The 17648-nt window shown below is 42.0% G+C and overlaps 1 protein-coding gene across 2 annotated transcripts in view; it reads left to right on the top strand.

Annotated features, from left to right (window-relative positions):
- LOC126457769 (intraflagellar transport protein 46 homolog) overlaps nucleotides 1-17648 on the top strand; it is a 140815-nt gene that overhangs the window by 35162 nt on the left and 88005 nt on the right. For both annotated transcript variants that reach the window (XM_050094339.1, XM_050094340.1), the window contains one exon: nucleotides 5899-6086. In XM_050094339.1, coding sequence (XP_049950296.1) covers nucleotides 5899-6086 — 188 coding nt within the window. The remainder of the gene's footprint in view (nucleotides 1-5898; nucleotides 6087-17648) is intronic.

Raw genomic sequence — 17648 nt, 5'->3', positions numbered from 1 at the left:
ATTATATTATCTGCTCACCTATGATCACATAAGTTGGAAGGACAACAGTATGATAGTCTCAATCTTTGTCATACTACAACATCTACACTCTTAGATTTGCATTTCTACACAGAGTTATATTTCATGTGTAGAAACCAATTTCAGATTGCATTATTTCTTAAAGGTACCCAACTTTGATGAGTTTCGTGCATTTTCATCCGTTCACTACCACCTCTATAGCTAAAGTTGCTAACACACAGTTGTGCAGTGACACTTGACTCAGAGGTAAACCAGTTGAACTCCTGGTGGTGGATGAAATTTTCTCTGCCAGTATTTGGCTGGCAAGGGAAGGAGACGTGATGCAGTTAAATCACTGATCACCAGTCCTTGCACCATTGTCCTGCATTAAATTCCAAACTCTTTACTGTGACTCATGAAGTGAGGGCATGTGACACTGTTGATGGCGAGTCCAGCCATTGGATGGGAACGTTAAACTCAATGGCCCCCTTGGTACTCTTTGCGAGGAGTAGGGTGTGTGCCAGCAGCAGATTTTATCCTCACCCTGCTCTAATCATCTTCAACATGAGCACGACACTATGCTACACACACACACACACACACACACACACACACACACACACCATTACAGTCATGGGCATTTAACAGATTCACTTCCAGACACAATTCTTATACTTCACAATGGAAACGTGCCTGCAGGCATGGAGGATGGGAAAAACATTTCCAATTAGATGGCAGAACCTGCCCTTCAGGGCTTCCAGCCGTTCATGCCATACAACTTAACTTTAATTAAATTCATTCATTGATTCACAGATTGTGTTCTGACAATCCCATCATGGAAGAGGGCCTTCAGGGATGTGGAACAAGTCAAGTTGTGCAGCAACAGGCGGAAGCAACAACAACTGCATACTTTTTAAATATACTAGCAACAAATTAGGAGTGGCAGTAATCTACACAAACAGATAATTATTATAATTACTACTACTTATATCATATGTATGTTAGGAGAAAAGCAGCTACTTTGGGAAAACGACACTACTCATCCTTCTGTACTACTCGGCTGATGTTATTATCTAATAGTTCAAACAAAGCATGTAAATTTTACACAGATCACTATAGCTGTCATTACTGGCAAAATCAGTATCTATCTCATACAAATATTGGAGTTACTCAGAATTTACATTCCTGATTTTTAAGTATTCAGATATATCATAGAAGGTGATGTATTCCTTCACTTTATGTTTAAATATTTGGTGCTTATAAATCCCCCCCCCTCCCCCCTGCCCCTCCTGTCTAGGCAGGTGCACTGATACAACCTTCAAAGTACCGGGTGATCAAAAAAAAATTTGAAAACTGAATAAATCATGGAATAAGGTAGATAGAGAGGTACAAATTGACACACATGCTTGGAACGACATGGGGTTTTATTAGAAGCATAAAAATACAAAAGTTCAAAAAATGTCCGACAGATGGCACTTCATCTGATCAGAATAGCAATAATTAGCATAACAAAGTAAGACAAAGCAAAGATGATATTCTTTACAGGAAATGGTCAATATGTCCACCATCATTCCTCAACAATAGCTGTAGTTGAGGAATAATGTTGTGAACAGCACTGTAAAGCATGTCCGGAGTTATGGTGAGGCATTGGTGTTGGATGTTGTCTTTCAGCATCCCTAGAGATGTCGGTCGATCACAATACACTTGCGACTTCAGGTCAATAATCGCATGGGCTAAGGACTGGGGACCTGGGAGGCCAAGCATGACGAAAGTGACAGCTGAGCACACGATCATCACCAAACGACACGTGCAAGAGATCTTTTACGCGTCTAGCAACATGGGGTGGAGCGCCATCCTGCATAAACATCGTACGTTCCAGCAGGTGTTTATCAGCCAGGATGGGGATGATGCAATTCTGTAACATATCGGCATACCTCTCACCCATCACGGTAGCAGTTACAAAACCAGAATCACGCATTTCATCGAAGAAAAACGTCCCGATAATGGTAGATGTGGTAAATCCAACCCATACCGTGACTTTCTCGTCATGCAATGGAGTTTCCATGACAGTTCTAGGATTTTCGGTAGCCCTCATTCTGCAGTTGTGGGCGTTGACAGACCCTCAGAGCGTGAAATGAGCTTCGTCGGTCCACAACACGTTATTAAACCAATCGTCATCTACCGCCATCTTTTGAAATGCCCACACCGCAAATGCCCTATGCTTCACTATATCGCTAGGTAACAGTTCACTATGCCAATGGATTTTGTACGGAAAGCATCGGAGGGTACGCCTAAGTGCCAACCAAACAGCAGTGTATGGCATGCCGGTCCGATGTGCGACTGCACGAGCGCTGACTTCCCCGTGCATAGACAAACCTGCTACAGTCTCCATTTATTCCTGAACTGTCTCAGCAGCATTACGCCTTGTGCGTGGTCGGCCACTACGGGTCTAAACAACCCGTGGCTTCGAACTTCGAAATCATTCTCGCTACAGCTGCATTTGTCAACGGACCTTTACCCATTCGAATCCCCTTCCTATGGCAATAGGATCGTAACACTGAACTAGCACATTTCCCATTCTGATAATACAGCTTCACTAAAAGTGCCTTTTCAGGTAACATCAACATGCTGCGACTGCTGGTGCATCTGATTCTCTCTCTCATTACAGCTCCTTTTATACACGACTGTCATGTGCAGTCACTGACATTTTGCTGTCCAGCGCCATCTGTCAGACATTTTGTGAGCTTCCCCCCCCTCCCCTAATAAAACCCCATGTCATTCCAAGCATGTGTGTCAATTTTTACCTCTCTATCTATATTATTCCGTGGTTTATTAAGTTTTCAAATTTATACTGACTTTTTGATCACCCGGTATATGGAAATTGTTTCTACTTGTGGTTGTTAATTACTGACTTCATCCAAAATTCCATCCTGTTATTAACAACAAATACCATTAAGGAGTGTATGTATTGATGTGTAAGAATCCATAGGTGTCTGAAGAGACTAGTACAAGACATTCAGTTGAACATTACATGACAATCTTATTGCATGCTTGTGTAAAATAAACATACCTTAGCTGCAACATCACAGAAGATTGTTCAGTAGGACAGAATTGAGTGCCAGCATATGAAGTATGTTAGCAATCTTTTCTGAAAGTCAACACAGTGAGAGAGATTTTTGAGTGTAGAGCAGGCAGAACTGAGCTTTTTTGGTAACTTTTCCACATCTTGTGCCACCTCAATTTAGTATACACTCCTGGAAATGGAAAAAAGAACACATTGACACCGGTGTGTCAGACCCACCATACTTGCTCCGGACACTGCGAGAGGGCTGTACAAGCAATGATCACACGCACGGCACAGCGGACGCACCAGGAACCGCGGTGTTGGCCGTCGAATGGCGCTAGCTGCGCAGCGTTTGTGCACCGCCGCCGTCAGTATCAGCCAGTTTGCCGTGGCATACGGAGCTCCATCACAGTCTTTAACACTGGTAGCATGCCGCGACAGCGTGGACGTGAACCGTATGTGCAGTTGACAGACTTTGAGCAAGGGCGTATAGTGGGCATGCGGGAGGCCGGGTGGACGTACCGCTGAATTGCTCAACACGTGGGGCGTGAGGTCTCCACAGTACATCGATGTTGTCGCCAGTGGTCGGCGGAAGGTGCACTGCCCGTCGACCTGGGACCGGACCGCAGCGACGCACGGATGCACGCCAAGACTGTAGGATCCTACGCAGTGCCGTAGGGGACCGCACTGCCACTTCCCAGCAAATTAGGGACACTGTTGCTCCTGGGGTATCGGCGAGGACCATTCGCAACCGTCTCCATGAAGCTGGGCTACGGTCCCGCACACCGTTAGGCCGTCTTCCGCTCACGCCCCAACATCGTGCAGCCCGCCTCCAGTGGTGTCGCGACAGGCGTGAATGGAGGGACGAATGGAGACGTGTCGTCTTCAGCGATGAGAGTCGCTTCTGCCTTGGTGCCAATGATGGTCATATGCGTGTTTGGCGCCGTGCAGGTGAGCGCCACAATCAGGACTGCATACGACCGAGGCACACAGGGCCAACACCCGGCATCATGGTGTGGGGAGCGATCTCCTACACTGGCCGTACACCACTGGTGATCGTCGAGGGGACACTGAAGCCAGCAAGATCTCCGGATCTGTCCCCCATTGAGCATGTTTGGGACTGGATGAAGCGTCGTCTCACGCGGTCTGCACGTCCAGCACGAACGCTGGTCCAACTGAGGCGCCAGGTGGAAATGGCATGGCAAGCCGTTCCACAGGACTACATCCAGCATCTCTACGATCGTCTCCATGGGAGAATAGCAGCCTGCATTGCTGCGAAAGGTGGATATACACTATACTAGTGCCGACATTGTGCATGCTCTGTTGCCTGTGTCTATGTGCCTGTGGTTCTGTCAGTGTGATCATGTGATGTATCTGACCCCAGGAATGTGTCACTAAAGTTTCCCCTTCCTGGGACAATGAATTCACGGTGTTCTTATTTCAGTTTCCAGGAGTGTATATCTGGATAGTCAGAAACTTTGTCCTTGGAGTTTCAAGTAGTGTACAACCACTCTTCACTACTTCTAGAACCTGTAAATCATTTTTAGTTTTTTGGAGCCGCATGATATGAGTTTTTGTAAGAGAGGGTTAAGGTGTTGGCTACGAATCAATTATAAGCCTTTTCCATTATACTGCTGGTTGTGTCAATTATGGATACATCTGGACGTTTTATCAATATTCTTGTGTCATCAGCGAAAATGACAGTTCTTCAAAAGTCCACAATGCTTGGTGCCTAACTAAAAAAGTTGAAATTGAAGGATGCTGTTATGAAACAGGTGTAATTTTTATTCTTATCAAATGTGATTTTTAGTATCTTTGTAGGTTTCACTCTTCTGCCCTTTCAGGAGTGGCTACTGGCCTCACTTCTCTCTAGCTCAAATAAAGTGTGAGGCTTCCAGAGAAGTCACTGTTATACAAACTGGGATAATCACCACTTCTTGACGTTATACCCTTAAAGAAAAACTTATCCCATATCTTCATGGGGTCAGCATGTTAATCTGGACATTCATGGTAGAGGACAGATGGATGCCCTTCCTGTCATCACTGCTTCCCCTGCAGGATGGAATTTTTTTACCCTATCTGTTTGTGTCTAGTGTTAGCCCTCATAAAAGTGTGAGAACATTTTCCAAAGTGTTTGCAAATTGTGTAGCTGAGGTGGAGTGTGTGTACCAGCCTGATATGCACCTAGTCAGAAGTGAGAAACCACCTGGAACCCACATATAGGCTGGTCGGCACACCAGCCCTCATCATTAATCTGCCAGGCAGATTTTACCTGGGGCCACTGTGCCTTCCCAAATTTCAGAAGTGGCATGGTAACACTTGCATCTATCCAGGCAGGGCCTCCACAAACAAAACCTTAACACAATGTATCTCACTTTTTGGCCTTATGTTAGTTAAACAGAATTTAAATTAGACACTGTTTTTATAAGAATGATATAATTGTTTCTCCTTCTTAGTCCTGTTGCTTCTCTGTGAGGATAAGATAAAAATGTAAATAGGGAGATACAAGAATATGACTTATTTTGAACAGCTTCTGAAGAAACAGACATTGGTGATCTTGCAGTTTTACTAAATTTATGAAATTTTTTCACAGTTGTGGAATCTTTCTGATATAAGCTACATTAAGTATGAAGATATTACCTATTGGTGCAACATGAAAATTTGTGCTGGACTGGGACTTGAATCCAGGTTCTAGTCCTGGTCTGGCACAAATTTTTGTGTGTCCCCAGTAGGTGATATCTTCATACGTAATGCAACTAATATCAGAAAGATTCCACAATTGTGAATAAATTTCATATAAAATTATGAGAATGTGTATTATTGTTATATTGTTGTAGCTGCAAGAGGCCAGTACTTCGGGGGCAGATACCGCTGATCACAGAGCATCTCATCTCTCATCATCAAGGAGAGTCCCAGTGAGACATAACACAGCACACTCTGATAATAGTGAAGATGATGATGATGATGAAGATGATGAAGATGAAGATGAAGATGATGATGATGTTCAAGCTGCAACTTTGGAAGGGTAATAGTTTAATTTTTCATGTAATTTCAGAATTATTGAAAAATATCAACAATGTTTAGTATGTTGTGTGAGTATGGCATGCTGCAACTTATACCATGAAACAAACAGTTCTAGCACTGTGTGGCATGAAGTCTGAGAACAGTGGCATCAAACCATCTTCAGGTTGTGTTTGGTATCCTAGTTAGATATATGCAACCTTTTGGCCAGCAGTGTAAAGTGGATGCACATACTGCACCTGTGCAATGCTTAGTATTTTTCGAGATGAAACCAATGTGAAATTTTTTGGTTTTGATACTGTGGATTATCAGAATTCGAGAATATTTGCGATATGGTGATGGCTCAATGTTCCACATTTTATTATGAAATCCAACAAGAGCATCACACCATGCAGCAGGTCACAAAAGGGGCTAATAATTTTGACATGCAGCTTCACTGCAGAGAGCTCATTGATTGACTGTGAGCAACATTCTTCTAGATATGTGACCACATTGTCAATGTATAACAATCTCTACCATTTCAGCCACTGCTACAAATGGCATTCCTCTGAGTGTTGTGCTGACAGTGGCTGAAATGATGGAGAATTGTACATGTTGGCAATGCCATCATACACCCAGAAGAATTTTATTGACAGTGACAACAACTGTGGAAGCCTATGCTTACATATTGATGATGTTACTGATGCATGTAACAAAATAAGTGCCACTGTGCATTCAGTGTTTCTGTCACAGTGGAATTCTGGTTACAAATTATCCCAGCTCACATGTTCACACTGAACTTTTAGTCACTTTCACATATGGATTTTTCCATCCAGATATGAGTAGTGTGCAAGTTCACAATGCTGTTTTGAGTGAATGTGCATTTGTCAGTAAATAACACCAAAGAAGAAAACTGTGGCTGGAGAGTGTATCACAGTAAATACTTTTGTGGAAAGTGTACTTGTTCTGGATAGTCTTCCACTACTATTGCCTAGATATTCTGTTGTTGGTGTAGGTGTATCTGTTGTTCTCAGACTACTGTCTGTACATTAGCATGAGATGTGCACAATGCTTGTGTCACTTCATGTGTGCTGGTGAATGGTTCTTCTTTAGTGTTCCAAAATGTCCTCTACAAATGCGACTGTTCAAACTGATTGTGGATGACTGGCATCCATGTGTGACACTTAGTACTGGACAGAAATTCAGCATAAATGAAACAGTGTTCATAATTCCTTACCTCCAACTTAACCTTACCACCCTGCCCCAGGTCCCTTACTCAGAATACCAACCTTGCAGTAGAAGAAAGAACAGCCATACACAACCTCAAAACAATTCCTGACCTAATCATCCTATCTGCAGACAAAGGTTCCACCACCGTTGTTATGAACTGCAGTGATTACCTGGCAGAAGATCTCTGCTAGTTATCTGACTGCTCTGCCTATAAACTCTGCCAGAGTGATCCTATCCCTGAAGCCCAATACAAACTCTAATCCCTGCTTAAAGTGTTAGGCCCTTCCAAGAACATGTCCCCTGAATCCATTTCCCATCTCATCCCTATGACACTCTGCACACCCACCTTCTACAAGCTTCCCAACATCCCCAAACACAACAGTCCTGGATGCCCTATTGTGGCTGGTTATTGTGCCCCCACTGAAAGAATGTCAGCTCTCATTGACCAACATCTCCAACCAATTGCCCATAACGTAGCCTCCCATGTCAGAGACACCAACCACTTCCTTCACCGACTCTCTACCACCCTCACCTCTTTACCTACTGTATTCCTACTCATCACTGTTGACACCACCTGCCTATATATCAGCATCCCTCATGCTCATGGTCATACCACTATTGAACTCTACCTTTCCAAATATCCTTCAGACTCCAAATCTACTACCTCATTCCTTAAACACCGTAGTAACTTTATCCTAACCCACAACTGCTTCTTATTTTGAAGGGAGGGTGTATAAACAAATCTGCAGCACAGCCATGGGTACTTGTATGGCACCCTCCTATGCCAACCTTTCTATGGGTCATCTAGAAGTGACCTTCCTAGCCTCCCAAAACACCAGACCCCCAATTTGGTTCAGGTTCATTGATGATACCTTCATGATCTGGACTCAAGGCCAAGGCACCGTACCTTCGTTCATTCACGATCTCAACACCTTCTCCCCCATGTGCTTCACTTGGTCCTCCTCATCCCAGCTTGTTGTATGTTGACCTCCTTCCCCTGTGATGGCTCCAGCATTTTAACAGCTGTCATGCCTTTCACACCAAAAATCGCTCCCATATTGCCTGGCCACTCAGAGACAGTGTATCTGCAGTGACAAAAACTCCCTTGCTCAGTATACTGAGGGTCTCACCAGGGCCTTCACAGACAGGCATTATCCCCCAGATCCTCCTGTGCCATTTCTCCTCACACCCCCAATACTCCATCTACCCCCAAGAACCAGCCACAAAGGAGTGTCCCCTTCATCACCCTGTACCACCCCAAACTGGAACAACTGAACCACATCCTTCGCCAGGTCTTTGATTACCTATCATGATGCCCTGAAATGAGGGACATCCTACCCGAGATACTTCCGCCCCTCGTAAAGTGTGTTCCGTCACTGACCCAACCTCCACAACAACCTAGTCATACCTATGTCACTCCCAATCCCAACCCCTTGCCACAAGGATCATATCCCTGTGGAAGACCCATGTGCAAAACCTGCCCATTCTACCCACCCAGCACTTCCTATCCCATCCTGTCACAGGTTTATCCTACCCTATCAGGGGCTGGGCCACCTATGAAAGCAGCCGTGTCATTTACCAGCTCTACTGCAATCATTGCACAGCTTTTTATATTGCTATGACTACAACCAACCAGCCATCCACCAGGATTAATGGCCACTACCAAACTGTGGCCAAGAGCAAAGTAGACACCTGTGGCACAACATGCAGCTGAACACAACACACTTGATTTCAATGGCTGCTTCACTACATGAGCCATCTGGATACTTCCAACTTTTCTGAAGTGTGCAGATGGGAGTTATCCTTATAACAAATTCTCGGCTCCTATAATTATACTGGTGTCAACCTATGGTAACATACTGTCCTCACACCTTCTCCCTACAGTTCCCACCCCCTCTGTCCTATCATCTCCTCCCCATTCTCATCTCCCACCATGTTTGCTGCCCTCTGCCAATGCACCTGCCCGTCTTTTCCGTTCCTCTCATTTTTCCTCCTTTTTCCGACCTCCCTGCCCCACAACCTCCTGACATTGCACTTGTTGGCATTCTAGTCCCTGTACACTCAACCAGAGAGTGTTCGTTTCTCTCCCCACCCGTACACTACTAACCCTTCACCTTCCCCGCCCTCTCGAGTGTGCTGCTTACATCTCTTGTGATAGTTGCATTACTGTCAGAGATGCTGGATTTGGCAGTTGTATGTGTGTGATATGTGCTTGCTTATGTGTATGAATGGTGTGTGTGACTCCCTCTTACCAATGTAGGCTGTGGCCAAAAGTTTTATGTATGTGTCTTTTAATCGTGCCTGTCTGCAACTTGACATGTATCCTTTATGGTAAGTAGCAATCTGTCTTTTCCTACATTGTTGATATTCCTATCTGGAGTTTCCATTGTTTGACAGTATTCATAAGATTAGTTAATTTGTTTGTACCACACAGTACTGCTGAACATACAGAAGAATGTAACAAGCATAGAAAACATACTTTCCTCTATGTATATTCTACAGTTTTGTAAAAACTTCAAGTAGAAAATACAGTACCTGCTTGCGTCTTTCTGGTCTCTCATAGTCTTTGCTCAGTTTCTGCAAATACCAAATTATGTGGACTCTATCTTTTGGGGAGACTTTCCATCTGTGATTGTGTATCAGTTCCACTGTTACCATCAGGTTTAGAAACCACATAGCAATCAGTTAGTTACTTACGGGAAAGCAGTTTTTTTCCTCACCTTCTGCTGTATATATTTAAATTTATTCTTGACTGGTTTCAGTATTTCAACCATCATCAATGGATGCAACATTATACTTCAATTAGATAAAAAACACATGTTTCTCAGTTTTGGTCCAATAGATGGATAATTTTTCTTCCAGTGATGGAGGTTAAAATAACTAAAACCGGTCAAGAATAAATTTAAATATATACAGCTGATGGCAAAAAAAAATGCTTTCCATTTAATATGTTGCAGCTGCAAATACAAATTATTAGTTACTTGTGGGCTGGTACGTGTTGTAGGGTGTCAACAACATTACTGGATTGCTACTCTTACCCAGTTATGATAGGAACAAAGGACTATGGCAAGAGAGAATTATTACGAGTACAAAGGACTGTGAAAAGATGTGTCACATATAAAGAATGCCATTATGGTCAGTCTGTATATGGCGTATTTTGCACTAGTGTACACATAACTCACTTATGTAATTGAAGTATGGGTTGTGGTGCAACCAGGGATATCAACATTGTATTTCTCTTTGAAAAAAAGAGGCAGTTTTAATCCTCAGTGACCGTGAGTCATGTAAAGAGATGTTCAAGAGTAAGAAATTACTTACACTGCCTGCCACCAACATAGACTAATTCTGAAATACAAATAGCTAATAGTTTAAACAACAATAGAAAACATTCTGAGGTAGCAAGGAATAGTTAATTTGACAAATGTATGAGCTAAATATTGCAACCTGCATAATTGTCTGCTGTTATTGGAGATAAGAGATGTAAAATCATTTCAACAAAAGGCAAAAGCATGCCAGAGAATACCATAAATAATCAAATGCTCTCAAACATATGAGGGTCATTGCAACACTCATGGATGCTGAACAATTAAAAAATTCTGAAATATGCAAATGGAAGGTTAGTTTTGCCAGCTGGTGTGGCTGAGCAGTTCTGGGCGCTTCAGTCTGGAACCACGCATCCGCTACGGTCACAGGTCCGAATCCTGCCTCAGGCATGGATGTGTGTGATGTCCTTAGGTTAGTTAGGTTTAAGTAGTTCTAAGTTCTAGGGGACTGATGACCTCAGATGTTAAGTCCGATAGTGCTCAGAGCCATGTGAACCATTTGAAGGTTAGTTCATATGTAAATATTACGTGTAGGGAGATGGATGAGCGCATACACCACTGTATAGACATAGCACGAGAGAAAAAATGAAAGGAAGTTTATCATTATAAATGTGTTTTAATGTCAGTTGCAACAGTACACAATAGTACATTACAGACTACACGCATTCTGTGGCATCAGGAGTCTCCCCAAGAATCCACAGTAATGTGATGTGATGCTAGACAGCGGTCCTTTCCAGGAGAACAAAGAGTGAAGAGAGATCACAGTGTGAGTTGTGCAACCATTCAGGATGTATGTTACTTGACTTGAACGGGCTCATACATAAACATTGTAGTTCACCGTGGAAGGAATGTGCGTCAATGCTATGAGGGGCTTGTGGAAGTGATAAGAAATGCTGCTCTACCATATCAAATGGTTGCTTGGTGGGTAGATGAATTCAGGTGTGACAGAGCTGCCATGGCCAACATGAACCGATCCGGGTGGCCTGTCAGTGTGCCTATGGACTGTGCTCGTACCCAGGTCACCCAATGCTTGGAGAATGACAGAAGGCAGACATTGCGGGAATTACAGCACCATTCTGGTATAGAGAAGACAATAATCTACATGATTTTATGCAATGGGCTACACACGCATAAAGTTGCTGCAAATGGGTACTTCAAGCACTAAGTGCATTGAAAAAGTGGACACATTACGAAACTTGTTGTATGCATCTAGCACTTTATGCTTTTGAGAATTGCCACCATATATGAATTTTTAGGCCAGGGCCTATGCGCCAGAACTGAAATGCCAGTCCACAGAATGGCATCATCCAGTTTCACCACACAGCCCGAAATTTTGTTGCAGTCTCTCTTCTGTCAAGTTAAAGGTCATCATAGCCTATGGCATTAGAGGAACAATCTTGTGCCCTTTAATCCCACATGGGTAAAAGAAGACACTTTCTTTTCTGCCTGTTTTTCAAAATTAAATATTGCTGCTGTTTGTCATTTCATGTTCTAATTAGCAGAAGGTGTATTTAAAATGTTCTGCCTAGGATAGTTAAAGACAATTGTACTTGAGAGAAAGATGATTAATTTCAAGTGCATGCATGATTTCTTTAATGTCTTCTATTTTCAGAATCAGAATTTTATTGTCTTGTAACAACATGTCAAATCATTTATTTATTTTACAGGAGAATTATCAAACTTATAACTAAAATAGGTTGTACATGGAATACAACATTTACTAGAAATATACAGGGTGTCCCATTTATCTTGACCACCGTAAATAACTGTTTGTCCAGATGCAAATTTCAAAGTGTTTCAAGCAAATGTTCTTTAGCCATCAGGGGGGACATCAGTCAGCATAATTGCCTTTGTTGTAGGTATGCTTTTTACATACGTGGGTAGATCACATTACTGATGAGGAGGTATTGAATAGAATTGGGGAGAAGAGGAGTTTGTGGCACAACTTGACAAGAAGAAGGGACCAGTTAGTACGACACATTCTGAGGCATCAAGGGATCACAAATTTAGCGTTGGAGGGCAGCATTGAGGGTAAAAATTGTAGAGGGAGACCAAGACATGAATACACTAAGCAGATTCAGAAGGATGTAGGTTGCAGTAAGTATTGGGAGATGAAGAAGCTTGCACAGGATAGAGTACCATGGAGAGTTGCATCAAACCAGTCTCAGGACTGAAGACCACAACAACACAACATGTTTTTTACAAAGATATGAACAGCGGCACGACTTTTTTAAATGGCACCCTGTATTTTTTATTCGGTAATTCATTTCCTCTCCTAAAGATGTATTCAAAAACGTATCACAGTGTACCATACACTGAAACACAATGTTATTAATTACATAACACAACATTGACTTTGAGCCTGGGATCACAAACTCGTCCACTTGCTGGGGCTGTCAGGAAACAAATGAAAACCAGGTAAAAACATAACACAAAATTGACTTTCACTCTCCTATACCATTGCCCAGGAGTAGAATATTCAGAGGTGCTCAAAGTTGTGACCCTGGACACCGATACACTGGTGCACCTCGTTGAATTTGCTGCCTGCTGAAGAGAATTACGAGCAAGCATGATACGTTCCTGTACGTCCTCTGGGAATATCACGATAGACAACGTCTTTAATGCTTCCACAAAGAAAAAAGTCCAGAGGATTTAAATCAGGAGACCTAGCAGTCCAAGTAACTGTTCCTCCTTGACCAATCCATCTGGTAGCATACCTTTGGTTCAGAACATGACGTGCACCAAGGCATTATGTGCTGGACAGCCATCATGTTGATACCACATAAGCATTCTGGTTCTTAGCGGCAATTCATCCAGAAGAGGAGGAAGAATTCATTTGAGGAAGTTGGCATACACTGTGCCATTTCGACTACCATTGAGGAAATATGGGCCAATAATTGTAGTACCAAGTATGCCACACCAGATGTTAATCCTCCATTGATGCTGATCATGGGTTGTCACTATACCAATAATGTATGTTCCTTGTATTTACTGAAGAAACTGCAAAAAAGTGGGAATTTAAGGAGATGGGACCTGGATAAACAGAAAGAACCAGAGATTGTACAGAGTTTCAGGGAGAGCATAAGGGAACAATTGACAGGAATGGGGGAAAGAAATACAGTAGAAGAAGAATGGGTGGCTTTGAGGGATGAAGTAGCGAAGGCAGCAGAGGATCAAGTAGGTAAAAAGACTAGGGCTAGTAGAAATCCTTGGGTAACAGATGAAATATTGAATTTAATTGATGAAAGGAGAAAATATAAAAATGCAGTAAATGAAACAGGCAAAAAGGAATACAAACGTCTCAAAAATGAGATCGACAGGAAGTGCAAAATGGCTAAGCAGGGATGGCTAGAGGACAAATGTAAGGATGTAGAGGCTTATCTCACTAGGGGTGAGATAGATACTGCCTACAGGAAAATTAAAGAGACCTTTGGAGATAAGAGAACCACTTGTATGAACATCAAGAACTCAGATGGAAACCCAGTTCTAAGCAAAGAAGGGAAAGCAGAAAGGTGGAAGGAGTATATAGAGGGTCTATACAAGGGCGATGTACTTGAGGACAATATTATGGAAATGGAAGAGGATGTAGATGAAGATGAAATGGGAGATATGATACTGCGTGAAGAGTTTGACAGAGCACTGAAAGACCTGAGTCGAAACAAGGCCCCCGGAGTAGACAACATTCCATTGGAGCTACTGACGGCCTTGGGAGAGCCAGTCCTGACAAAACTCTACCATCTGGTGAGCAAGATGTATGAAACAGGCGAAATACCCTCAGACTTCAAGAAGAATATAATAATTCCAATCCCAAAGAAAGCATGTGTTGACAGATGTGAAAATTACCGAACTATTAGTTTAATAAGTCACAGCTGCAAAATACTAACACGAATTCTTTACAGACGAATGGAAAAACTGGTAGAAGCCGACCTCGGGGAAGATCAGTTTGGATTCCGTAGAAACACTGGAACACGTGAGGCAATACTGACCTTACGACTTATCTTAGAAGAAAGATCCAGGAAAGGCAAACCTACGCTTCTAGCATTTGTAGACTTAGAGAAAGCTTTTGACAATGTTGACTGGAATACTCTCTTTCAAATTCTAAAGGTGGCAGGGGTAAAATACAGGGAGCGAAAGGCTATTTACAATTTGTACAGAAACCAGATGGCAGTTATAAGAGTCGAGGGACATGAAAGGGAAACAGTGGTTGGGAAGGGAGTAAGACAGGGTTGTAGCCTCTCCCTGATGTTGTTCAATCTGTATATTGAGCAAGCAGTAAAGGAAACAAAAGAAAAATTCAGAGTAGGTATTAAAATTCATGGAGAAGAAATAAAAACTTTGAGGTTCGCCGATGACATTGTAATTCTGTCAGAGACAGCAAAGGACTTGGAAGAGCAGTTGAATGGAATGGACAGTGTCTTGAAAGGAGGATATAAGATGAACATCAACAGAAGCAAAACAAGGATAATGGAATGTAGTCTAATTAAGTCGGGTGATGCTGAGGGAATTAGATTAGGAAATGAGACACTTAAAGTAGTAAAGGAGTTTTGCTATTTGGGGAGCAAAATAACTGATGATGGTCAAAGTAGAGAGGATATAAAATGTAGACTGGCAATGGCAAGAAAAGCGTTTCTGAAGAAGAGAAATTTGTTAACATCGAGTATAGATTTAAGTGTCAGGAAGTCATTTCTGAAAGTATTTGTATGGAGTGTAGCCATGTATGGAAGTGAAACATGGACGATAAATAGTTTGGACAAGAAGAGAATAGATGCTTTTGAAATGTGGTGCTACAGAAGAATGCTGAAGATTAGATGGGTAGATCACATAACTAATGAGGAAGTATTGAATAGGATTGGGGAGAAGAGAAGTTTGTGGCACAACTTGACCAGAAGAAGGGCTCGGTTGGTAGGACATGTTCTGAGGCATCAAGGGATCACCAATTTAGTATTGGAGGGCAGCGTGGAGGGTAAAAATCGTAGAGGGAGACCAAGAGATGAATACACTAAGCAGATTCAGAAGGATGTAGGTTGCAGTAGGTACTGGGAGATGAAAAAGCTTGCACAGGATAGAGTAGCATGGAGAGCTGCATCGAACCAGTCTCAGGACTGAAGACCACAACAACAACACAGCTTGTATTTACCTGTCCTTTGTTTTGAAGGAACATTCGTTCAGTAAAAAGAACATTGGAGAAGAAGTTTGGGTTGGCGAGGATTTGCTGCTGTGCCGACTGACAGAACTATACACGATTCTGGAAATCATTCCCAAGCAATTCTTGATGTAGGTGTACATGGTAATGATGCAACCAGTGACATGTAAGAATACGATGAACACTGGTTTTAGGAATGCCAATCTCATGTTCAAGCTGTCATGTGCTCACATATGGATTCGTAGCAATGGAAGCAAGAACAGTAACTTCAGCAGCTTCGTCTGTGTGAGTGCTATGACGATTGCGTTGTCGTGGGTTGAAACTTCCCTTTTCCTGAAGCGTCGCAACAAGACGGGAAAACATCCATCAGGAAGGTGGGTTCTTGTCAGGATATTGCTCTCTGTACAGTTCTACTGCCTGTATAGCATTTCACCTACCTTCAGCAATAACAACAACAACAACAACAACAGAAACATTATGTCGATGCAGTTTGTAGGAAGGACAGCCTTTACTGTGTGCCTACTCTGCACAGCAGTATTTAAAAGGACTAAACTACTGCACTATGTGTATCTATACATAAGAAAACAGCATTGCAATTTCTGTTCTGCTAACTTACATTCCTCATAGACGAATAGCATTTCTACCTTATCTTCGTTGGTGTACATTCTACTCACACAACTCTTCAACTAACAATGGTGATGGAATGACACGTGTCCATTCTACTTATGTTTACATTTGTCCTCTGTCAACGTCAGCATGTGGATGTGTTCCATTATCCCCAGTACCTGCATTAAGCACTGGGAGCATCAATGTCAGTGTTGCGTTATGCAATTAATAACATTGTGTTTCAGCGAATGGTACACTGTGATACATTTTTGAATAGGTCTTTAGGAGAGGAAATGAATTACCAAATAAAAAATACAGGGTGCCATTTTAAAAAGTCATACTGATGTTCATATCTTTGTAAAAAACAAAGTTACAATGAAGACAACCATGCTGATTGATGTCCCCCTGATGGCTAAAGATCATTTGCTTGAAACATTTTGGCCGCCCGCTGTGGCTAAGCAATTCTAGGCGCTTCAGTCTGGAACTGCGCATCCGCTACGGTCACAGGTTCAAATCCTGCCTCAGGCATGGATGTGTGTGATGTCCTTAGGTTAGCTAGGTTTAAGTAGTTCTAAGTCCTCAGATTTTCAGTCCCATAGTGCTCAGAGCCATTTGAACCATTTGAAACATTTTATAATCTGTACCTGGACAAACAGTTATTGAGGGTGGTCAAGATAAGTGGGACACCATATATATAGTTTTTATCCTGCTCAAATTGTCATATCATCATTAAAAAATTTATCAATAGAGTAATAGCATGTTTGTACCAGAGTACTATGTCATTTTCTTTTAACTGAATCAGTTTTAATCTTTTGAAAATTTGTCTTTTGTAACTTATTGTATATTTTCATCCCCATATATTGTGGGGTCTGTGCAAAAAGATTGAATCTGTGTGTAGGAAACATGAAACTTTTTTTATTTCTAGTTTCATATCCATTCCAAAAGTTATTTGGAACAAACAACTCTGGATGATTATTTGTGAAAAAAATTATTTCATATAGATACACTGAGCGAACGCTTAGTATGTTTACATCTCTTAATAGTGACTGACAAGATTCTCTTGTCTTTGCGCTACACGTGTTTCTTATAATCTTTTTCTGTAAAGTTAATATTTTTGTCAAATTGCTAGCATTTCCCCAAAAGACAGTGCTATATGTCATTACTGCCTTAAAGTAGCTATGATACACTGCCTTTTTCGTGTCTATGGCAGTGACATTGGTTAAGATTAACATAGCAAATATCAGGCTGTTCAGTTTATTTTTTAAATAGTCTATATGTGAGGACC

This window comes from Schistocerca serialis, chromosome 2 (genome assembly GCF_023864345.2).
Source record: "Schistocerca serialis cubense isolate TAMUIC-IGC-003099 chromosome 2, iqSchSeri2.2, whole genome shotgun sequence".
Classification (NCBI taxonomy): Eukaryota; Metazoa; Arthropoda; class Insecta; order Orthoptera; family Acrididae; genus Schistocerca; species Schistocerca serialis.
Note: the sequence above shows the minus strand (reverse complement) of the source record. Positions and strands in the feature narration are given on the sequence as shown.